General features: G+C 32.4%; 1 protein-coding gene and 1 long non-coding RNA gene across 4 annotated transcripts; both read left to right on the forward strand.

Annotated features, from left to right (window-relative positions):
• The first annotated feature begins 1,081 nt into the window (after positions 1-1,081).
• Positions 1,082-24,129, forward strand: LOC139505310 (uncharacterized peptidase C1-like protein F26E4.3). 3 transcript variants are annotated; one of them, XM_071294995.1, is made up of 10 exons: positions 1,082-2,167; positions 8,948-9,014; positions 10,104-10,214; positions 10,980-11,212; positions 11,972-12,122; positions 12,953-13,121; positions 17,429-17,474; positions 18,088-18,208; positions 18,572-18,617; positions 23,747-24,129. In XM_071294995.1, exons 1-10 carry the CDS (start codon positions 1,858-1,860, stop codon positions 24,038-24,040), a joined length of 1,548 nt encoding a protein of 515 aa, XP_071151096.1. In that variant the 5' UTR covers positions 1,082-1,857; the 3' UTR covers positions 24,041-24,129. The 3 variants fall into 3 exon arrangements, with proteins under 3 accessions (XP_071151096.1, XP_071151098.1, XP_071151099.1); XM_071294997.1 differs by lacking the exon at positions 23,747-24,129 and adding an exon at positions 20,016-20,702 and having other exon boundaries at positions 1,083-2,167; XM_071294998.1 differs by lacking the exon at positions 23,747-24,129 and adding an exon at positions 20,419-20,702 and having other exon boundaries at positions 1,095-2,167.
• On the forward strand, positions 13,482-16,101 carry LOC139505346 (uncharacterized). Its single transcript, XR_011659678.1, has 2 exons — positions 13,482-13,579; positions 15,581-16,101. It is a non-coding gene; the product is annotated as an uncharacterized lncRNA (long non-coding RNA).
• Positions 24,130-25,152: the final 1,023 nt, after the last annotated feature.

Below are 25,152 nucleotides of genomic sequence, written 5' to 3' on the forward strand. Positions count from 1 at the left end.
TGTAATGTTCGAATACACCTGGAAACTTACAGGACAAAAATCATATGATGTATTCATGTGGCTTCACAAAAAAATAGAACTAAATTGAACAAGGAATAAACTTTTAGGCGGTGTTTCGATTCCTTTTCGCCCTCAGGGTAGAATTTAAACTTAATCCAGGATTCAAGACCCATTCGGGAAAGAAATCAATCAAAATCCATAGATTAAATAAAACCCGACAATTTAGTCTTAAATGCAAGAATATTTGTTATGAGTTGTGAAAGGCTTTAAACTAGCTGTCCGTAACTGTTAGTACTCTCATATCTGTTACGTGTACTTTGTGTCATTTTGTTGTTGGGATGTACAAGTACCCGGCCACGTCCACTCTGTGTTATGTGTATTTCTATTGCTATTCATCTGATGGGTTAAGCGTTTTTCAACAAATTTATAGACTTCGATCTTAAATTGTACTGTTACCCAACTGTCCCAGGTTAGGGGAGGGTTGGGATCCCGCTAACATGTTTAACTGCGCCATATTTTGTAAAGAGCCTGTAAGTCAGTGATTGTCGTTTGTTGCTGTGTTACATATTTGTTTTCGTTCCTTTTTTGTACATTAATTAGTTACTTTTTTTTAAGTAAGTAACATTTTTGTAACTCGGAAACATACAAATGAACTAAAATTAGTTTACATTTGTCATTGCATGGCCTTTTATAGCTTACGATGCGGTATGGGCTTTGCTCATTGTTGAAGTCCGTACAGTACCCAATAGTTGCTAATGTCGGTGTCATCTGGTCTCTTGTGGAGAGTTGTCTCATTGGCAATCATACCACATCTTTTTTTTTATATATAAAATGGTTCTAAATATCGTATCTATGTTTTCTCTGTGCTGAACAGAGCTATTATATTTGATATTCTTGTTATATACGACAGTTAGTTTGTAACGTGATAATTATTAAAATGTAATGTTGTATAATATGTAGTTGATATTGTCCATGCCTGTCGTATCATCCTATAGGTTTGACAGATGTAACATTATCTACTTACAACTTATTTGGTTAGGAATGTGAAGCATCTCTCTATCTCCGGATGAAAAGGGAAAGGTAAATTACCCTACACAGAACGTGGGACACTTTTGGATCATTTAAATTTAGATAAAGGACATTAACCTCAATTAAGAATGAAATAGGGATTTAAGTGGTATTTAATCTGCGTATCAATCCACCTCGATCCAGTGTTTGATAAAGTCTTAGTACAATACACTATAATTATAGATAAAAGTGAAGATATATTCTCATGGTGTTTTGGCCTACAATTATCTATGTCATCCATTATATACCTGAGTAATTCAACCTTCTAATGGGATACAGCTTCATGTATCATGTATACATGTAGTATATTTCATAGCTTATATTGATATAGAATATTCCACATGTATAGGTTGACGAGGTAGGTTAGACCTCAGCGCGCACCTGTCCGACAATTACCGCCGACTAATCCTAGAATAACCATTAAGTCTGGAATATAAAGTAACAACAAAAATATTACAGATTTGATATTTTGAGGACTTTTATTTGAAATTTGATTAAGGATTCAAAGGGCTCGATTTTTGGATCAAACTAACGGTGCACTCATCTTTGTGTAGCTTTGATTAATATTTCGTGGACTTTTATTAAGGAAAGCATTCTCGATGAAGTGGTATTATTTTTGTGTATTGTAAGTAAAAGCAGGATATTTAATAAGTACTATTTAAGTAAATAGTAAGGTAAAAACTTGAACGGAAATACAGTATTCTATTTCAATACAATTATATATGTAATGAAGTACTAACCGACGAAGTAGATTTGTAACAAATTATTTCATATACTCAGGGACAAAATATGATATTAGAAATGTCTAAACTTGGAGTTGTTCTTGCAATTGGAATTATGGTAACTTTAATTAATACTTCGGTTTGTGACAAACGATTGAATAGAAAGAAACGTTTTATTGAAATGGCCGATGATGTGAGAGGCCCGTACTGTGAGACAAAGCCCGGGGGTCCGTGTTGTCCCGGGAGAGATGACCAATGTACAGTTCCGATATTGGACAGTATTTGTTATTGTGATATGTTTTGTAATATTACTGCCAGTGATTGCTGTCCAGATTTCCAGAGAATTTGTATAGGAGGGAATCCAGAGCCCATAACACGTAAGTGGGATCAATTTTTATTATAATAATTTTATAATTCAAATATTATCATTGCATTATTTTGGTTAATCATTCCATTTTTAACCCACAAGCACGGCATTTTGTTTTTAAACTTAGTCAGTACATAACATTCACCTCAACCATTGCAATTGAATACAGTTTTCGTAATAAAACTGTCCAATATGTCAACGTTTTTCGTTTATAGGTCATTACAACCTAAAACATGAAATAAACGTAAACATTATCATTTTATATAGTATACTTTGATAGTTAAGTTGACAAACAGTTTGATCTTTTGAACTTAGATAATATTTGTTTGTATTTTCTAATCTAAAGTTAAATAAATGAGATAACAGACCTAAGAGTGTTGCGAATGTAATGTCTTAATCTTAAAAACATTTTGGGATTCGGTAGTTTAATTGTAACCCTTTTATTATTGTTTGACTTTAATTTCACCTTTATTATGAATGTCTACAGTATTAATCTGGTATTTAACTTGCTTAATTAGATTTAAAATCGTGTCCACGAATGACCTTTGTTCAAATAATGTAAATATGAATGTCCTCTGACCTAGTCATTGATAAGAATTTATTTGTAATAAAAAGAAGTATAAGAAATTTCTAAATGACTTTATAAAAACAATTGAATACACGAAAATCAAATCGATTCGAATAAAAAACGAAAGTTGACATTATTTTCAACTTAATCTGCTTTAGTTTGTTTATGTTACACCGTGCATGTTTGTCCTCGTATCTTTCGCATCTATTTTAATCAAACTATTTGGAGGAAGATATCTTACGTAGTACTTTAAAACATATATAAATAGATATAAGAAGACGTAGTATGAGTGCCAATGAGATAACTCTCAATCCAAGTCATAATTTATAAAGAAAAATCATTATAAGTCAAAGTAAGTCTTCTTGAAGTTCCATTTTTCTTGTACACTTGAAATGGGGACGTTGTATATCCGATGTTACGTGTAAAAATAAGCATACAAAAACTGACTAGGCCACTTCTGTATCTGTATCTGTATTGGTACGTGTAGAATCCTGTTTAGGCTTTTATACACGGTGGAGAAGAGCGCCGTTGTTATAGGCGGTGTTCTTGTAGAGCGGTCTTAAATGCCTCTACAGAACCTGCATGCACAACTTTATCTGGTAGTTGGTTCCAGTAAATAGTTGTTTCCACAAAAAATGAATGTTTGTACTGTGGTTTATTGCTATTTGGTACTTTAAGTCCTCTGGTGTTATTGATAACTTGACGTTCAATGATATTGTCAGTTTCACAGTTTGAATAAGTTTTGGCTTTTATTGTTCGTTTAGGTCTTGCTGGTATGACAAAATTGTAGAGCCGGCACCAGACCCTCAACCACCTTGTAAATCAGCACTTTCAGTCGTCGTCGTGTGGCATATTGCAACTAATTTCATCCCCCTCAAAAACACATTCTTAATGGCAGTCTAAACTTCCTGCCTGTCACCTTGATTAGCAGACGACGTATGACAGTTGATAACAATATTGTATTTAAGCTCCAACGGCATCAATTGGTGATTTGATGATCGCAAATACGCGTCGCCAGTAAATTTAATTTGCGACCATCAAATCACCAATTAATGCCGTCGGAGCTTAAAATGTCAAGGTGTTATCTCCTGAGTCCTGGTTATGCATGCATTATGGTGAACTGAACGATGCATGTTTTCTATCCCTTTGTCAGATAACGAAAACAGCAATCATTGAATTTGATAATTCTTGCACTTCGCCATATAACGAAAACAGCAATTATTGAATGTATACATGTATGGATTCTAGCACTTCGTCAGAAAACGAAAACAGCAATCATTGAATTTGATAATTCTTGCACTTCGCCAGATAACGAAAACAGCAATTATTGAATGTATACATGTATGGATTCTAGCACTTCGTCAGAAAACGAAAACAGCAATCATTGCATGGATATAGGAAGATTCGGTATGAGTGCCAATGAGACAACTCTCTATCGAAATAACAATTTACAAAAGTCAACCATTATAGGTCAATGTCCGGCCTTCAACACGGAGCCTTGGCTCACACCGAACAACAAGCTATAAAGGGCCCCAAAATTACTAGTGTAAAACCATTCAACATGTACACATGTATGGATTCAAGCACTTCGTCAGATAACAAAAACAGCAATCATTGACTGTAAGATTTCTGTCATTGGGTCAGATAACGAAAACAGCAATCATTGAATGTACACATGTATGGATTTTAGCACTTCGTCAGATAACGAAAACAGCAATCATTGAATGTAAGGTTTCTGGCACTTCGTCAGATAACGAAAACAGCAATTATTGAATGTAATGTTTCTAGCTCCTGGTCACATAATAAAACAGCAATCATTGAATGTAAGATTTCTAACACTTCGCTAGATAACGAAAACAGTAATCATTGAATTTAATGTTTCTAGCACTTCGTCAGGTAACGAAAACAGCAAATGAATAATTTAATTTAAGGTTTCTAACACTTCGTCTGATAACGAAAACAGCAATCATTGAATTTAAGGATTCTAGCACTTCTAGCAATGCGCTTTGTGAGAATTTGAATTTGATACTCAGCCCTCAGTTTTTCCCGATAATTTTGAAAATACGAAGATGTGGTATCAACTATCCAACTTTACCATATGACATAGAAGTTGGCCACTAACGTGATGGTATCCGAATTGGACATATTTTCACAGCTTATTCATCTACCCATATAAAATGACAAAGGTTTTCATCTTTATTCTTAATAGATGTTTACTTAATTTTTGCTTTTTTTCACTAGAAAATGCATCTATTGATATATAATACTGTTTTATGAACATTTAGATATATTTAGCTATGTTGAAAGTCGTGTATAAAATATATAGAAAATAAAAAATTGTTAACTTAAGTCTCTAAGAAAACTATAATATTTTAACTGCTGTTTTTTGTGTGTTATTTGTTTACTGATACGTCACCAAACACCCTTCAACAATGAACAACACCTTATACCGCATAGTAAGCTATAACAAAAAGGCTTCGAATGACAAATGTAAAACAATTCAAGCTATAGAAAACATATAATGTGTTCAAAGCTGAACTTATGTTTCCCCTTCCTTAATTAAGCAGTAGATAGTTTATACTTATAGTTATATAATTACATACGGGTCTGCTTAAATTTATATTTGCATTCTGCAGAATCATGACACATAAATATCATATGAAATCCTTGATCATTGTGGAAAACAGTGTGGTGTGTCTATTTTTGGTCTATTTATGTCTCGATTACATTAATCCTTCGTCTAGTTTTATTTATGCTGACAATTTTTAGATGAACTTCAGAAAAGTGTCACGTGTATGGGTACTATAATAATCATTTGACTAAGTAGTGAGACCGTTTTGGACCGACAATTAAGTCCAGAATTAGGCACAAGTGTCCACTTTTACAGAATATCGAAGGTGGTAGACTAGGGATGTTGACAAAAAAGGAAGACACTTATAAAAGTGTTATCTTTCAATGAATTTGGGTGTACTTTTCTTAAGGGCTTATAAGAAGTATTATAGTAAGTCAAGTATTTGCGATACATCGCAGTTTCCTTATATTTGTTCTGGAATGAGACGAAGATAAGAATATCCGATTGGCATAAGATAATATAAGATAAGAATTTTATTAATCTAATCAAGAACCCATAAAGGCATCATTTTACAACACAATATGATTGGAAAAAGCAAAACAGAAAACGAATACATACTATAACGTTATGGACAGGATCAGAGCCTAACACAACATGTGTTTTATATAACTATTATATTAAATCTTATAACAATAAAATACTAAATTACTTCATATATTTTGTTTACATCTAGATCTCATTTCTAAACCTTTAATAATGTAATTTCCTAGGCACATGAGAGTTGGTAAATGCTCATTTGTGAACAGCCAGAAAAATTTCTTATCATTAGGTAGTTCTTTAAAATTAGTACAAAAAGTGATAACTTTATCAAATAATAATTTCCTCTGTTCATCATATAATGGACAATTTACTGTAAAATGGGTCTCATCTTCAATAGAATTTGATCCATGTGATAAGCAGTGATGACATGGACGTTGAGTTCTCTCTATGTATTTTTTACTATATCTATCTTTCTCAATTTTAAGATCATGAACACTTATTCTCATTTTACATAAGAATATGTTAAATCTGCTCAAAATTTCTAGCAAGAATACATGTTAATCTAGTGATACAAACATATCGTATTCATTTCAAGTCGTTTTACGATTTTACCTCGATTACCAGATACTGATTTTCTATATAATATAAAAAAAAAAAAGATGTGGTATGATTGCCAACGAGACAATTTTCCACAAGATTACCAAATGACACAGAAATTAACAACTATAGGTCACCGTACGGCCTTCAACAATGAGCAAAGCCCATAACGCATAGTCAGCTGTAAGAAGCCCTGAAATTACAATGTAAAACAATATCAAACGACAAAACTAATGACCTAATTTATGGACAAAAAATTAAAGGAAAAAGCGGGATCCTATCCCTCCCCCTAACTTGGGACAGTGGTGTAACAGTACAACATAAGAACGAACTATAAAAAAAAAAACAGTCGTAAAAGGCTTAAATCATCAGATGGATATAAATACAATCAAATGAATACAAATACAAATGATATACAGAGTGGACGTGGCCGGGGACTTGTATACAACAACAAAAAGACACTAAAAACTCGCAGTTACTGACAGATAGTTCAAAGCCACCAAAAACTAATACACAAAAATCATGCATCTTACACTAAATTATCAATCAGTACACATCCAAAATCAAATGGGTTTTGTGTAAAGACATCCTAAACAGTCAGAGAAAAACATGAGCATTTCGAAAGTTTTTTTTCCGTGTACTTGATATCTGATATTATCCGTGGTATTCGTGTGGTAAAACGTATACGACCAATATGTCATTCCAAACTGTCTCAAATAATGTGTACAAATAATAATTACGTTCTTGGTCTTTTGCTTCTATCGATGGATAAATAAAATTGAGAATGGAAATGGGGAATGTGTCAAAGAGACAACAACCCGACTATAGAGCAGACAACAGCCGAATACCACCAATGGGTCTTCAATGCAGCGAGAAAATAAAAGCAACATTTGTCAGTGTCTACACAGTAAAAGTATGTTGTCTGCTCTATGGTCGGGTTGTTGTCTCTTTGGCACATTTCCCATTTCCATTCTCAATTTTATTTACTGTGATTAACTTTTCAATATAGTATCTGTATTTTGGAAAGTTAAGCATTGGAACAAAAACATTAAGACATTTCCTAGTACCCTTTTAGAAATCGAGTTATTCTGAGCAGGAATGTTTGCTACTAATTTTGAACTTTGGCCATTGCACGGACGTAACCTTCAGACAGTATTACCCGCAGGGTAGATTGACTATCTCACAAAAGAAATATCACTTTACAGTATTGTGTTGATGTGCCCTGTCTTTGGCCTGTCTTAACTATTCATCATCTTCACAATAATCTGTTTACGTGATGGGTATTATATTCTCGCAGTATAAACAAATAATAAAGATAGAATTTAGTCGAAAAGTCGGTATATTTCGTACCAGCAGTTCGATTGCGTACTAAACTGAACTGAGTTAATATGCATTAATCTTATTTTAATTCTTCAGTAAATACACGACGATAAAACAATTTGTATAAAGATTTATGCATATCAATTCAAGTTCAATATTTATTATGTAAAGTCAACTGGTCAAATTATGATTGATATTAAATCATACATTAAAGTTAATAGGAATATTATTCAACTAAATCTGTATGATAAATGTAAATCTTTCGATCCACTTACAGTTATAACATATTCGGAAATGGTATTTTAGTAAGATCATATCTCCTCTTTGTAAAACAATGGTCTTATGAAGTCCAATAAAAAGTCTAGTAAAGTTATTTTACTTCGTAATGTTTGTAACTATAACAAAATCAGAAATATTTAGTTGCATATTCGTGTTCCATGGCAACATTATATTCTACCCATTTAAAAATGTCCTGTCCTTTATACTGGTCAATATATCAACCTCAATAAGGATTTTAAGCCTCCAATTGCCTTTGTAAGTCTTGTGTGCATTTTAATTTTAGTTCATTTATATATTTTGAAGTTTAGTGTGACATCAAATTTCACTGAAGTAGTACACAGTTTTATATAGGAACCAGCTGAGGAGCACCTCTTGGTGCTGGATTTCAGTCTCGTTGCGTTGAAGACCCATTGGTGGCATTCGGCTGTTTTCTGCTCGTTGTTGTCTCTATGATATATTCCCCATTTCCATAGTGAATTTTATTTTTATACAATATTTGCGTCTGGCCGTTGAATGTACGCCAATATGAAAATATATTATCACTTCAAATTAAAAACAGAAGATTTGCTTTTGTTATTTTTTTCTTTTCGAGTTGGTGATATATAAGGTAGTTGTAAGCACAAAATAAGATAAGTACAAAAGGTCAATGGGACATCATTCCAACGATAACAAAATTGGAAACTTGCATTTTAACGGACAGCCTACAACTTTCTACAATAGTGAAGTACATTAAATTGTTAACAGTTTGTCTAGCTTCTAATTACCTCATGTCTGAAAGGTTGTGAACAAATAGTTAACAAAGACTGTGAAACCTCTATCATTAAACACAAACTTTAATACCTCTGTCTGGTTTTTTTATGTTTTTTTTTGTCATTTTTAATTGTACTGTGATCTGAAATTGTGTTTGATTGCAGGTGGTTGCAGGGTGAATGGTATTGAATATAGAGTGGGTTCCGTCTTCACAAACAATTGTAACCAGTGGTAAGATTTATAGACCCACTGAATGATTTACACCAATATTTGTTTCAAATGATTAAAAAAGAAGAAGATGTGGTATGATTGTCAATGTAACAACTCCCCACCAGAGTCCGAATGACGTTGATTTCACAAACGGCCGTCAGCAATGAACACCTATACCGTAAAGTCAGCCCCGATATGACAAAATGTGAAAAAACTAAAAACGAGGCATGACCAGATTTATGAAAAAAATAGTAAACAAAGAACAAAAATGACAGACACCAACCATAACAACAGCTGATTAAAGACGTGGTACAGACGTGGTACAGACGCAAATAGAGCGTGTCGATGTTAAAATGTATCACAACATAAGGAGCAACTTAAAATCATTTGGAAACGTCTTGACTCATTAGATGGCATAAAGCTCAAAAACAAGTAAAATAAAGAAAAAGATACAACAAATTAAACTTAGGGTCTATTATAGTACAGTTTGTTTAGGGTATATAAAAATAATAACAATCTTAATTGTACATATGAATTCCTGGATGGCAGATATTTTTTAAGGCATACGCCAGCCCATATTTGTTTTCGCAAGATGTTGAAAAATAGACCTAAAACAGTAATAAATCAAGAATTTTTTCTTGATTTATATGGTCTTTTTGAACTTTGCATGATAACAACGAGATTAACTACTACACATTGTTACTTATTTATACGTGTTACATATATGCATTTTTTTTCGATAAACGTTTAAATCTGTTAATAAATAGCGTCTTCTTCACATAAAACATTACCATATCATTTAAAATAAACTCCCTGACATATCATCAAAGTAAATTTAGTCATGTCATCGACCAGGTGTCATTGGTTAGTTAAGGGTGATCATTTTAATATATTCTCCTTCTTATTTGAAATTTAATCTATATTAGATTTAATAACGTGGAAATGTCAGTCTTGTTTTTTAAATGACACCGAAATGTGTCAAAAAGTTTTCGTATGTATACAGATATCTAATCGTGAATTTTACAACATTTTCAACAATTTAATATGCAGCTGATTTATTTGTTTGATAAAGTCTGTAATATTTGTATAAATGATATAAATTGGTTACAGTACATGCCGCCGGAACCCCTCCAATCCAAACCAAGCTGAACTGAGATGTACTGACGAAGTATGTTTGGTACAACCAGACATGATACAGCTAGTCAACAATGCAAACTATGGGTAGATACAAGTGTTTTATTTTTGTTTGTATCATGTAGCATAGTAAATGGCACAAGTGTCTTTATATAATGAGAGTCGGGGGTGTAAAACATATAATACGGAACCTATATTTGGTGTTACACCATTCTCCTTCACTGGTTTGATATTGCTCCTCAACAGTATGATATCATTATCGCTGTGCCTTGGTAGTTGAAATAATGACTGAACATGAACTCTTATTAACCACGATTGAAAAAAATAATGTTTTAGTTTTATCTCTTTTTTTATAATATTATTAGCATGTTTTATACTTCTGTAATATAAACCATTCCACTTAAGGTAACAATCCTTGTCAGTATGAACATACGCAATGTAATGATAGATATGTGTTAAGAATAAAACCACTCCAAAAAACAATGTGTTTTTCGACCAATTAATTGACAATTTTATCTCTCTCCATAAGTCTGCATTGTTATCATTATCGTTGTTAGTATTATGCTTTTAAGCTAATCCGTGAAGTAATCTTACCATTCGAAGAACAGTTTCAGATTTCGTAAAAATATCATTCGAACGTAGTCTTCAAAACACAACTTACATTTGTAAAGTGTGACTACAATTTGTTCGTACGTGTTTTAACGACGATGTTTAAAAAGGTTTTTTTTTCTCTCATAAAATCGTAAAGCACTTAAAGACCGAAAATTATTTTTCAATCGGTATATATATTTTTAACATAACTCATTAACTTAACTAGTTCTAATATGTATTTTAAGACTGTCTTACTTTTAGATGGAAAGCTGCGAATTATTCGTTTTTCTGGGGAAAGACTTTGAATGATGGCATAAAATACAGATTGGGAACCATGCCACCTAGTGACCAAGTTCTCAACATGAACCCTATTATAATGGACAGTGTTGATCAACCTCCAGAATCCTTTGATTCTCGTCAAAAATGGCCGAATTATATACATCCGGTGAGAGATCAAGGCGACTGTGCTGCATCGTGGGCGTTTTCTACAGCCGGTAAATAATGGCATCTATAATTAATTCTTTTCTTTTTAATGGGGATGCAAGTTTTGTATTATGGCTTACGTACTTGTCAAAGGCTTGTGTTATGCTCCAGTTTCATTGGTGCTCACCAGATAATTTCTTCGTTCTTTTATACATCCCATCTTTGAATGGAATATTGAATGAATGATTGATTATTGGCCCTACTTCTTGTCTAGTATGCAAAACAAAACAGAACAAAACAAAGTTCACAAGATCTAATCCCTTTTGCTAGTTTTTTGTATCTTGAAGCATACTATATATGATAATTAAGCTGTTATTCATTTGAACTTTATATGTACAGCTAGTGTACCTTTCTTTTTAAAATATCTTGCTCATAAAAGATTCTCGCTGTTTTCATTCAACATAAAACATAGATGTAGTGATATAAATGTAGATCCTAAACCTTTTGACATTTAACCTTACATTTTAGTCTATTTGTTATTTCCTGTTCTATTCAATCAGACAAAATAATGAGTATGACTGATCGTCTGCTGACAATGTAATTGTAATTGACCAATTGAAACAAGCCCCCGATTTCCTGATTCCGGTTTCTAACTATGCATGATTGAAAGTTGAGAATACGGATAAGCAAATTGAATATGAAAGCACTTACTGAAAACAATTTTTGTGCTAATCTTATGTCATTCATATATTGGTAGCTTTTGAATCTAATTACCTTTAAAATTTATTTTACCCTTATATGGTAAAATGTTTGCTTGATACCTATTCTAGCTGTAGCATCTGATCGTCTGGCAATTGAATCAGAAGGAGTCTTGCCAGAAGAGTTATCTCCACAGCATCTCATTTCCTGTAATGTAAAAGGACAACTTGGATGCGAAGGTGGCTACCTCGACAAAGCTTGGTGGTTTTTACGGAAGAATGGGTATGTATGACAGTGTGGTTAAATCTCCAAAAAGTAAGTTTTTTTTTTTAAATAGTTACAATATTATGTTTTTTAATTGCACATCCTTCTGTGCATGAGAGTTACCGTATTGTATTAATGTTACAAACTTTTATCATACAGTCAAAACAGGTACAAAGTCAAGTTTTTTGTTTAGCACCCATGATTTACTGTTTTATCTATCATAACTACATATTAATCTAATTTATGTGCATTAGCCATGAGGAGGACTATCATATGGTAATTCTTTTTGAGTATTAGTTTATGCTTGTGTTGTAAAGTATTCATGTGTTCATATTTCTGTGTCCTTTAAGCACCTGCCCTTGGTGACTCCTGCATATGAACAACTATTTGTTCATATGCATCAGCCACGATGCGACTTCTAGTGCGTGGTCAATAAACACTAAACACACTGGTTTACGTGAGTGCATGTATAATCAACTCAATTTATATTTCATGTTTTTTTTTTTTCAGTTGTATTTCTATTTTTTATTTTCTTGTGTATTGTCTTTTGCAATTGTTTGATATAAAAAGTCAATGTACTGACTATGCTTATATTGAGTCCTCTAATGGAAATAAAAGTTATCTATATCGAACTTATAGAAAAACAAAGGATATGGGGTATCCTTCCATGACACAAAATCAGTACATGCACAACAAAAAACGCAACGGGACAGTGCTTTTCTAAGCTTCTTTGTGCTTTCCTCTGGTGTTTTTTTGCAATTCGTCAAGTTCAGCAACACCGGTCATGCCTTTATTGTATTGTTTATTTTTTGCTGTCTGTTTAAGACTGAATTAATGATATTTTTTAGAATAGTAACTGATAGTTGTTATCCATACGAAAGCGGATCAACAAATAATGCTGGCTTTTGTAAAATGAGAAAGAGTAAAAACTATAGAAACGTTACCTGTCCAAATTCTGGAGAAGAATTACTGGAAAAGATATTACACTCCACACCGCCATATAGAATTAGAAGTAATGTAAGTAATATAGTTATTACACTCCACACCGTCATATAGAATTAGAAGTAATGTAAGTAATACACTGTAAAAATAGTGCTTAGAATTTAAACGTGTTGCAAGACTTATGTGCTTAGGTGTTTAATTTCTAAGCATTAAAAACTAAACATGTTTTGGCTCTCAGCACTTCGCACTAAACATATTTTGGCTCTCAGCACTTTGCAATAAACATGTTGTTGTGCTAAACATGTTTAGCTACATCGTCAAGTATGTGAAGCTAAACGTGTTTAAATTCTAAGCACTTTCAATATTTAGACACTTTCCTAAACACGTTTAGAATTACAACATATTTAGGCCGAAGACGGCATGCATACCACGTGCTAATTTTTAAGCGGGAAGAAGAAACAAAGAACCCGAAGTCAAAGGCCACGCTGTTTACTTCTGACCATAACTGACCGTAACTTAACTGTTTCAGAAAGGTAAGGAGTTATAATTATACTGATTTTTTATTTTGTACTGCCAATTTTAAATGATTATTGACAGTTATAAGTCACAGGCGCTTGGGTCTATGATACAGATTTTTTTTTTTTTTTTTTTTTTTTTTTATTAAAATATTCAATTTTTTATATTTATAATACATATCTATCACTTCTGTGCATGTCTCACCTAGTTTCGAGTGATTTAAACGACCCAGAGAAAAAACCCAATTTTACTATCCATACTAAGAAACTAAAAGGCAACTAACTCGACGCCATTTTTCTGCTATCTATAAATAAATAGATTGACCTACCTGGATTCCCCAACGATTTCTCTAGGGAAACGTGCCTTCCTTGCCGTCAGATCGCACACATCGTTGATATTTATCAAATTGGTATTGTTCGTAACATTTTTAGTCCATCTCCAGCATATAATAAAAAGATTTTAACTTTTTTGACTAATTTCAAATTTACGTGCCCGGAAGTTGACTGTTTTTCCCGAACTTTTGTTAAAGGGAAGTAATATTTTCCCGGACTTTTTCGGAACATCTCTCCAAGTACGTATGAAAATAACAAAGTGATACGATGACTTCCGAACTAATACTATATGTTAACAAACAGATATGATGAACAACGAACAAGATCAAGCCCCTAATTTGATTGTTAGTGGTCATAATCTTTTAATTTTCAAAAATCACACAGTTTTGATTTTATGATAGAAAGGGGAACTGCAAAATTTGAAAATATTGTCCCCCCCTTTTTTTTTACTTCAGGTAACATGACCCATGTTTTGTAATAATTAAAACATTGTCAATAACATTTTCGTGGAAATATTAGTAAATTTCCTTGCACCCCCCTTTTTTCCACCAAATAAATAAAAATATCAGATCAAATGGTTAATGGCTTAATTTTTTTTAGTTCCTCTCATAAGTCAATTTTGTGTGAGTATTTGTATATTTATAAATTATCATGAATCAATATACTGAATATGATGACAGATTCTTTTCCGGCAATTGGAAAGTTGCGCCTTTTTGGTTAAAGTTCGGAAATCATCGTATCACTTTATTATTTTCATACGTACTTGGAGAGATGTTCCGAAAAAGTCCGGGAAAATATTACTTCCCTTTAACAAAAGTTCGGGAAAAACAGTCAACTTCCGGGCACGTAAATTTGAAATTAGTCAAAAAAGTTAAAATCTTTTTATTATATGCTGGAGATGGACTAAAAATGTTACGAACAATACCAATTTGATAAATATCAACGATGTGTGCGATCTGACGGCAAGGAAGGCACGTTTCCCTAGAGAAATCGTTGGGGAATCCAGGTAGGTCAATCTATTTATTTATAGATAGCAGAAAAATGGCGTCGAGTTAGTTGCCTTTTTGTTTCTTAGTATGGATAGTAAAATTGGATTTTTTCTCTGGGTCGTTTAAATCACTCGAAACTAGGTGAGACATGCACAGAAGTGATAGATATGTATTATAAATATAAAAAATTGAATATTTTAATAAAAAAAAAAAAAAAAAAAAAAATCTGTATCATAGACCCAAGCGCCTGTGTTATAAGTATTATTTACAAGTCTTCTACCGTATAGTCAATGCAGGAGAAGAAAAAGGGGGAACCATCCCACGAAACAAGAGCTTTTAGTGTTCAAACTATCTTGTGTAAAGATAAGAGTTGTTTAAATGTTCTATCATGCAAGCTAGCACTTATTATTTTATATATATATATATATATATATTCTTGGAAAAGAGTTTGTGAGGACAATTTTCATTTGGTACTCCTCGGAAGATTATAATGGAACATGAAGGGAAGCGGAATCTGCCGAGTGCATCATTCGCAAAACCAGTGTCATATCGAGTTCATTGTTTTAGTAAGCACTTCCTAAATGCACAATCAACATTTGCTCAAAATAAATCATGAAAAAGATGCTTGTTTTTATTCAATAGTTATAAGCGATTGTGCTTTCTTATATTTTTATTTATATGTATTGTTTTATTCTAGATGAGAGAAGTGCAGAGGAAATCATTTGTCTTGACATGCTAAAAGAGGAGATATGCACAGTAGCAACAATATCGCTAGGTAAGAATCCGAAGTGTATTTGATTTTAAAAATGTCAATATATATTTGATCAAATGAATGATATTTAGCATGAAAAGAAGTTTTATATTAAAAATATCAATTGACTCATCAGTACAATTATGCTTTTATACCACGGTTCTAATGTTGTTATCTTGATCTTAAATCATGCATTTACTTTTTGGTGTTGTAGTTCGTATACTTATATTTTTAGATTAATTCTACTTAGTTGCTTATCAATATTTTTCTATCTTTCAGGCCAGTGACCAGCAGTTGGGTACTAAGAAAGGAGAAGCTCTTATTGACTTGTAAAATGAAAACAGGACATTTTCATATTGTTTTGATTGGTCAATATTATGTATATGTACGTTGATATGAATTTATGATTTTATGAGTTTATATTTGATTGTGTTCAATGATTAACTGGAAATAAACAATTACATAAATTCCTTTGTTTCATATGTTGTAATTTTGTTTTTAATCCTAGAATTAGTATATTAATAATTTCATTTTAAAAGTTCTAGACTGTTTAATGAATATTTGAAATGAAGAAAAAATGCAATAGTCGAATGTCAACAATTGAATTAAAGAAAATACTCATTCAGATTGAAAAGGTATTAGTCACAATCAATTTGATTTGGAAATTCAAGTTTCTTAGTTTGATGCGTTTGGTTCCTTTTGTGATGGTATGAAAACATGTAGTATTGAGAGCTATCATACGTTTTACAGTCTAGTCTTCCGGAATATTAGTTTATTTGGGGTCTAATGAAGTAACGGCTTATCGCACTAAAACGATAAACATGTTTCTTCACGACCCTTTATGGTCTAAACATGTTTACATTCAAAACACTTCACAGCTAAACGTGTTTCCTGACAAAACACTTCAGAGCTAAACATGTTTCCAGATACAACACTTTACAACTAAACATGTTTACAGTCTAAGCACTTTTTAGCAAAACATGTTTCTAGTCTAAACACTTTACATCTAAACATGTTTACAGTCTAAGCACGTTATAGCTTGACACGTTTAGGCTGTTAGCACATTAAATATTAAACATGTTTAGATTTAAAACATGTCAAAAATCGGTTTCACAAATGTGTTTAGGAAAGTGTTTAGGCTCTAAACACAATTTTTAGAGTGTATAGTTATTACACTCCACACCGCCATATAGAATTAGAAGTAATGTAAGTAATATAGTTATTTAGTGTTTTGTGCACTGTTGTTTGTCTTTTTTTTACGTGTTTACTTTGAGACATGGTGTATGTTTTACTTCGACTAGTTTCCCGAATTGTATCTCGCTTATCAACATGGTATATGAGTTCAAAAGTTCCAAACAAAAACACGTACAGACGGACGTAGAGTAATTGGAGTTTAATTATCACTTAATGTAAATGTCGAAGTATTTCAGTCGCTATTATGCTCTATTGTGCTCTTTCGAATAAAATATTGAATTTAATTGAATTGAATTATGCCTACCACATGTACCACGAAGCGATAAATTTTTAATAAAGTGTCGCAAATGTGTTCAATTTTCAAGTTAGGAATACTTTCCATGTGAATGCTTTTGTCGTATTAATGACCAAAAAAAATAATGATAATATTGTTATCTCATCTATAAATTAATGAATTAATAGTTTTCGTTAAAGGTTAATTTTGTTAGATACGTATAGTACTTTTAGACCGTATGAAAAGTTCAACATGGTGAAGTTGCTTATGTAGAAATAATAAATTAGATATCAGACGGTAACACAGAGTTCATTTGTCAATTTTAGGAAAGAGAAATTATGATGGAGATAATGAAAAATGGACCAGTACAAGGTCGGTATAATTGATACTTAACTAAATTAAAACTGTCTGATAGCATTGCAAATTAATATCATGACAGTCACTATGCTAAATATGTAAGTGAAAAAAAAATACATTCTGGTGGCATTCGGCTGTTGACTGCTCTTTGGTCGGGTTGTTGTCTTTTTGACATATTCCCCATTTCCATTCTCAATTTTATGATGTATGTGGTTCGGACTTTACGGTAAATATATGCACAACAAATTGTCGAATGGAGGAGGGAATACCAAGTTATTTACTGTATATGAAGCAAGCACTTGATCTTTACTTATGAAAATATGATTCCTCTACAGAGGGAAGAGGGGTTCAAGTTAACTTAGAATAGATAATATATTCCTTAACTTTGATATAGACGGAATGCACGTCGGTAGGACACCTTTTACAAATGGTCCACAACAGAAAATCAACAATACCAAAATTAATGTCCTACATTTGAACATCACTGGAGTTCATAAAAATAACCAATCAAAGCATACTCGAGAATTTACAAATACAACCTTTTTGTGTATTAAGAAAAAAACAAATAATACGTTTTTACGAATAACCTTTACGGTTGTTTTATATTATCAAAACATATCTGTTACAGCCATTTTGAAAGTAAAAGAGGATTTCTTTATGTATAAGAGCGGAGTATATAGTTACAGTAGAATTCAGCCTGACAACATGGCGGACGATGACAAAGGTTACCATTCTATAAGGATAATTGGGTATGTTGACATAGGGAAGATTAATATCTACTAGATCTCAGTTTTGAATTGTATCTGTCTTCCTTTGACAAAGTTGTTGTTTTCTTTTTCGTTCAATGATTAATGGTTGTTTTTAAAATCAAGTCTCAATGAAATATGCCTCGGAGTCAAAGTTACATGATACGCTGTTTGTTTATAATCAAAGGTTGATTTTTATGATAAAAGTGTCTTGTTAGTCTTATCTAATTATAATTCGCCAAGTTGGTTTTAGCTCTGCACTCTTCAAACACATTGAAAAAAAATATGAACAGAATAGGTTTTATGTATACTTGTTCATAAATATAAGAAAATGTTCATACTCATTCTTTTCTTTTTAAATTGTAGCTGGGGTGTTGAGCGACAGGCCAGTGGAGTAGAATTAAAGTACTGGGTAAGATTGTCGCTGTAAAATGATACAAACTTCAGTGTTTCGAAAGACACTGTTAAATTAGTATACTCAGGTTTGATAAGAACGACACTGTTAAATTAGTATACTGAGGTTTGAAAAGAACGTGACATTTAATGTCGGCAAAGCCTGGTCGGGTCGATACTGTAAAAATCACACAGAGATAGGTCTTATTGCGGACTTTTACATTGAAAACTACTATAACAAATACATTCTGCTCATTGTCTTGGTTTATTACAAACCAAGGGTTATTTTCATTTGAAATGTTCATGCTGTTACCCTGAGGCGGATGATATAAAAATGCAAGCCAAAATTCAATAGTCTAAAACCGGTAAAAAACACAGAAAAACTCAAAACAACAACTAAAAGACAAACAACACCTACAAGAACTACAATATTTACACTTATACATAGAACAATCAATAAACAAACACCAATGTCATGGATCTAAAATAAAAACCCCACGTTAAAAAGTGCAAAATGGTGAATGTTTAAGAATGGAATTGATTGATTCATTATTGTTTGCTTAACGTCCAGTGGCAAACGAGGATGAAATGAGGTGCCGACTGTAAACATTAATAGCACTGACTTTAGCTGTGACACATTTTTAATTTGACATCGTTGTCATTTGAAAAAGAGTAAAAAAAACTTAAATTTAAAGACAAAGAGATAGAAATTACTGTAGCCCCTGAGTAATTGTGATTTGTAGTTCTTCATTACTTCAATTCCACTGCCAACAAAAAACGAAAAGTAATTACATATGCCTTTTTTATTACAGCTTTGCTTTAATCAAAATCAGAAATATTAATTAGCTTTCTACCTTAAATCGCCTGCAAAACGAGAAAAAAAACTGTACTTTCGGAGAAAAAAAAATATTTTTACTTGTGACTGTTCTAGCTATATATTTATAATTATACAGTGTATTGTTTGCTTCTGTGAATATAGTATTATTTAATATATCGTGTATTTATTCATCCTTATATATCCACCGTTCTATTATTTGTGTTGCCCTGATTTGCATGCTAATTTGTGCCTTCTGCTTACCAATGTAAATTTATGCGCATGCTTCGTAGACCGCAAACCGGATGTTTTACAACCAGAAGATACAATGGCGGCAAATGAAAGGTAATGTATTCATTATATGAATGATTATTCCTACCTTTTAATTATATGATAGTTAGATACTTTTTCTCGCTTATTTTTGTTCTCAAGACAACTATAAAGTATTTATTTTGCATGTTATAATAACTTTTCCCTCATAGCTTTTTACTCTATCTCTTATATACTATTTATTTACTTATATCAATCAATATCTATCAGTTTAACCCGACGTATGATGATAACATATATATAGTATCCTGTACGTTACTTTGCATTTTACAGCTTTGCTTGAACTCCTGGGGAATGCAGTGGGGTGAAGATGGCTCCTTTAGGATTAGGAGAAATGTGAATGAAAGCAATATAGAGGCTGTGATATTAGCTGCTGACATAACCGTGCGGCTTGTTAATACTGAACATCCGGGCATTCTAAGGAGAGATGGGTTGTATAATGTATATAATAGAGAAAGAGGAAAGAAAAGACGAACAACCCCTAAACCATAGTCTAATTAGGGAACATTGCATAATGGCATGCTGTTCATAGAAAACAATAATGTGCTTAAACTTAATGCTTCAGCATTTAATAATTTTTCCACATCAAATTATCAATGTAATCATAAATATATTTTTCTAAAATGCTTATCCTCTATATTAACCTTTTATAATATCACAAACCCTGCCGTTTCAGCTAGGAGTAAATTCGTGGGGAACGTCATGGGGTGAAGGCGGATACTTGAAGATAGGACGAGGTATTGATGAATGTAAGGTCGAATCGTGTATTGTATCATCCTGGGGAAGTGTATCATCAGCAATGATCACAGAATATATAGAGACAATACAGAGAAAAAGAGATCCGTAAGAACACTGGCATTTTCATAGAGACATTACAGAGAGATCAAGGACCTTAACAACGTTTCCACGCTGATTGAATAAAATTGACTTCATGCAGAATGATAAAATATTGTTTACAGATGTTTTGTTTTGTTTTATCTTTTATATATACATTCAATCAAATCAAAGTATAAATAATAAACGAGGAGTATACGTCTAATGGACCTCATTCAATTGACGACGACACAAAGACAGACACACATAAACAAAGGACATGTCATGTCTTTGCTTAATTTTTCGGCCTGTGTCTTTTCTGACTTTGGATAGGTATGTGTGACCTTTGGCGTTCCTGAATTTGAATTGTTATTTATAACATGTGACGGTTTTATCTAGTTTTGCTAATATCACCCAATCCTATATATACACAGAGCAATGATAACATATGGTGCATAAAAATGATAACATATGGTGCATAAAAATGATAACATATGGTGCATAAAAATACAAAAAGTTTTTCAGTCATTATAATAATGAAAAAAAAACTGCGCTCCATTACATTGGGAGTGAAGAAGAAAAAAAGTGCACGTAAAATAATACCAATTTATATCGTGTCACACAATGCTCGAATTCACTGAAAGCAATATCATATAGATGGAAAAAGATGTGGTCTGAGTACGAATGGGACAACACCCCATCCAAATTAGGTCAAAATACGGCCTTTAACACGGAGCATTGGCTCACACGTAATCAGACAATGATCAACATAAGGGAGTTTTTCATAATATATGAATCTTTATTTTATTTGCAACTATATTATAGGCTTCAGGTTGGTATATTGTAAAGACGGGATGTTGACCTATAATAGATGTATTCTGATTATTTTTGTCGTTGGCATTTTGTCGTCCCCATCTCTTCGCACATTAAAAGGATCTAATTTTATTGCACCAGATGAACAATTTGACAAATTGATATGTCTTCAGCAATTAAAGAACGTATATTAGCGAAAATGACCAAAGTAAAAATCCATATTCAGGACTAGAACATGCTTATTTAGTATGAATATGAACCCGATTTTATACTTGACAGACTAGATGAATCGGATGTTTAACGCATTGAAAAAATTGTTAATACTAGGTATGTACATATTATTCCCCAATAGAAAGAAATATAAAATGAGTAGAAAATTTTATCACCGTTATTTTGTAAGACACTAGTGTAAACTATAAATGTTAAAATAATTACAGCAGATTTCAGTCAGTATGTAGCTAATGGTAATATCTTTGGTTAGCTTGCTTGTTAGCTGAACCGTGAAGTCATTGTTAGGTAAGGTATACTACCCTCCTTTTAAAGTAGCTTAGTCCTACAAAGAGATAGATTGGTTATCTGTTGGGCTAGTCTACTATTAAAAGAGGGTAGTTTACCTAACCTAACAATGACTTCACGGTTCAGCTAACACGCAAGCTAACCAAAGATATTACCTATAGCTTCATACTCACTGAAATCTGCTGTAATATATAAAAAGAAGATAACATATAATTAATAATCTTTATTTGGAGTCGACATGGTTTAAACAAAACAATGACATAACATTAGTTCTACTGAGCTTTGACAGACACTGAGTATACCATTTAAATAGAATGATTAGGCAAACTTAAATCGTTCTATAACCGTAGTATATAGACGTATATAGACGTTGTTTATTCCATTTAAATCACTTGTTAACCATTTTTTGTTTGTTCTTCGAATGTCAGTTGGTTCTAACGTCCCTGTCAGTATTTTATCTAATTAACATAGGCTGTAAATCTTTATTATACTCAATAATATAACAACAAATAAATCTCATCAGAGTTATGATATCAATACATTATCCCGCAGCAATACCATGAAAGACGAAACACAATTCAATATTTAGTAATATTTCATATTTAAACTTTATTTCAAAAGAACTTTGATACTCGTTGAAATGACACATTTGTAAACTCAAAAATTCAGACTTCAAAGGCTGCCATTCTGAAGACACAAATATCTGAGAGAAAGTCTCAACTGTTCTGTGTAGCTTTATTTCAATAATCTATTAAATCAAATCATTATCATACTATCTTTTCATTGCATGATAACGTTTGTCACAAAACATTCCATATCCAGGATCGCTATTTCATTCGAAGGTTTAATGATACTACTATAATCTGCTACAAACAAAATGGCCAATACCTTGCATACTGCATTAAAACATCCCAGGATGTCTAGCACCGTCTTTTTCTCTCTGAATATGTCCTTCCGAACAAGATTTATTATCCGGTGAGCACTTGCATGAGCAACACAACGGGTTCCATGTATGGAACACAATCTGCTTAATCTTCTTGGGAACATGAAATTTTGTTAGGGTTCGCGATTGTGTTAGTCAAACTCAGTCTTTTCGCTTTTGTTGCTATTGTATTGTCAGTTTATTTTCGACTTATGAGTTTAAATGTCCCTTTGGAATCGTTCGCTTCTATTTCCCAGTTACGGTACAAAGTCTTACATATTTACACATGTGAAAAGTTAGTACCATCTTCTTTTCTTCGAATATTTCCAACCGAATAAGATTTTTTACATTTTGTTTATGTACACATATAATCATAAAAATGCAATACGTTTTCAATAGAGACGATGATTTCGGTGCATTATGTTCAGAGTTGTTTATTTTAATTCTTCATAAAACTATTTTGGTAGAATGTTCAAAGCATATATAACTTTGTAATTTTCATAGAAAAAAACAACAGCAGAAGGTGACCAACAGGTCTTCAATGTAGCGAGAAATTCCTGCACCCGGAGGCGTTCTTCAGCTGGCCCCTAAACAAATATATACTAGTTCAGTGATGCATTGTTGCATTAATTGCGTAAGCGCTTCTTCCTTTTTATTTGATTCCTTGTTGATTAAAACTTACAAAATACGCATTCCGGCATTTCAAGCATCAATACATCATTTGGTGATACTATCCTTCAAAACGGATATCTATTTTCGTCGAAATATGAAAGTGTGTAATGCGTTGTAACAGCGCAGTTGTATTGTATGATAAATATTTTAGCCCATAATACGATGCAAATTGTGTAAAATAAAGACACTCTTATGTAAATATAATACAGAAGGCATGATTTCGTTCATTAAAGTATAATTATGTGTTTTGTACAAATTTTATTCCTAGGTATGTGCTAACTCATGGGGTCCTTCGTGGGGTGAAAATGGATATTTCAAAATAAGCAGACAACAAAATGACACGAAAATAGAATCATTTGTGCTTGCTGTATGGGGAAACCTATGGAGATTAAAGGCAGATAACATCTATGAAATCCGGAAGTTAGTTGCACAAAGAAAGAAATTGAGACTATTGACAGAATTTCAAAATGACAGTGGTTCTGTGAGGCATTATAACGGAAAGTTGAGAAGATTAGAAAATGTTTTAAAACTAAAAGATGAGAAAGGATTGCTCAAAGTTTGACATGTTATTTTTACCTCAGTTTTATGAAATGATATTATTTTCTTGTTATGTTAATAAATGTTTAATTATATATCATTTTTATATTGTAACTCATTGTCACTTATTTATCTGCAAGTACACATCCAAGGCTCCAAACTGTTTGAATCACTTACATAGCCAATCACCTGCGTAATATTACCTTACATGACAAGGTTTTGTCCAGATTCACTTAAGTTTGTCATGTTTGTATTTTACTAGGTTAGAAAAATAGAGCTTCATCTATACTATGATTACCAAGATTTCTTTTATAACAAGGAGATCAGAAATTGCTAATAGCTAGTGTGTGTCATACTCAACTGGTATAAATTGTATTACGAATTTAAAAGCCACCTCCAAAGAACAATACAATTCTGTAATCCAATTGCCGATCTCTCGTACTATGTCTAATTTTTGTATTGAGAACTAATTGCTTATGCTTACTAAACGTGTTTAAAATAACGGTGAGCATCCTATGGGAACCAATAGTGCATCAATCCTCAAGACTCGTTTCTGTGTCATGACCATATTTGGACTTCTCAAGGAAAATGAAGAAAATGAAAATTTTCTTTTTACTTTTATGACGTAGGTCCATCGCATATTTGATGTCCTCTTGTTGAATGGTCTAGTTTGGTGACTGTATTAACTACATGGTCACAATTCTGTTATACTTTCCTCGGGAGACGGATGTATACAGTTTTTTCAAACTTGTTTCCAAATCCCAAATCTGACTGCTGTGTAATATTGTGCTTTTATATGTCCCGAGAACAGAGTTATTTCGTAGTGCATTTCTTTTATATGTCCCGAGAACAGAGTTATTTCGTAGTGCATTTCTTTTATATGTCCCGAGAACAGAGTTATTTCGTAGTGCATTTCTTTTATATGTCCCGAGAACAGAGTTATTTCGTAGTGCATTTCTTTTATAAATATGTCCCGAGAACAGAGTTACTTCGTAGTGCATTTCTTTTAGAAAAAAACCCATGAAAATACCACCTGCGCATTCTCAATTAATTTTTGTATAATGTGTTGTACTACTTTTTGGACAAATTATATCACAATTATAGGAAATTTCATCAGCTCTAACTTACAATATGTAC

The sequence above is a fragment of the Mytilus edulis genome, chromosome 1 (assembly GCF_963676685.1).
Source record: "Mytilus edulis chromosome 1, xbMytEdul2.2, whole genome shotgun sequence".
NCBI classification, from domain to species: Eukaryota; Metazoa; Mollusca; class Bivalvia; order Mytilida; family Mytilidae; genus Mytilus; species Mytilus edulis.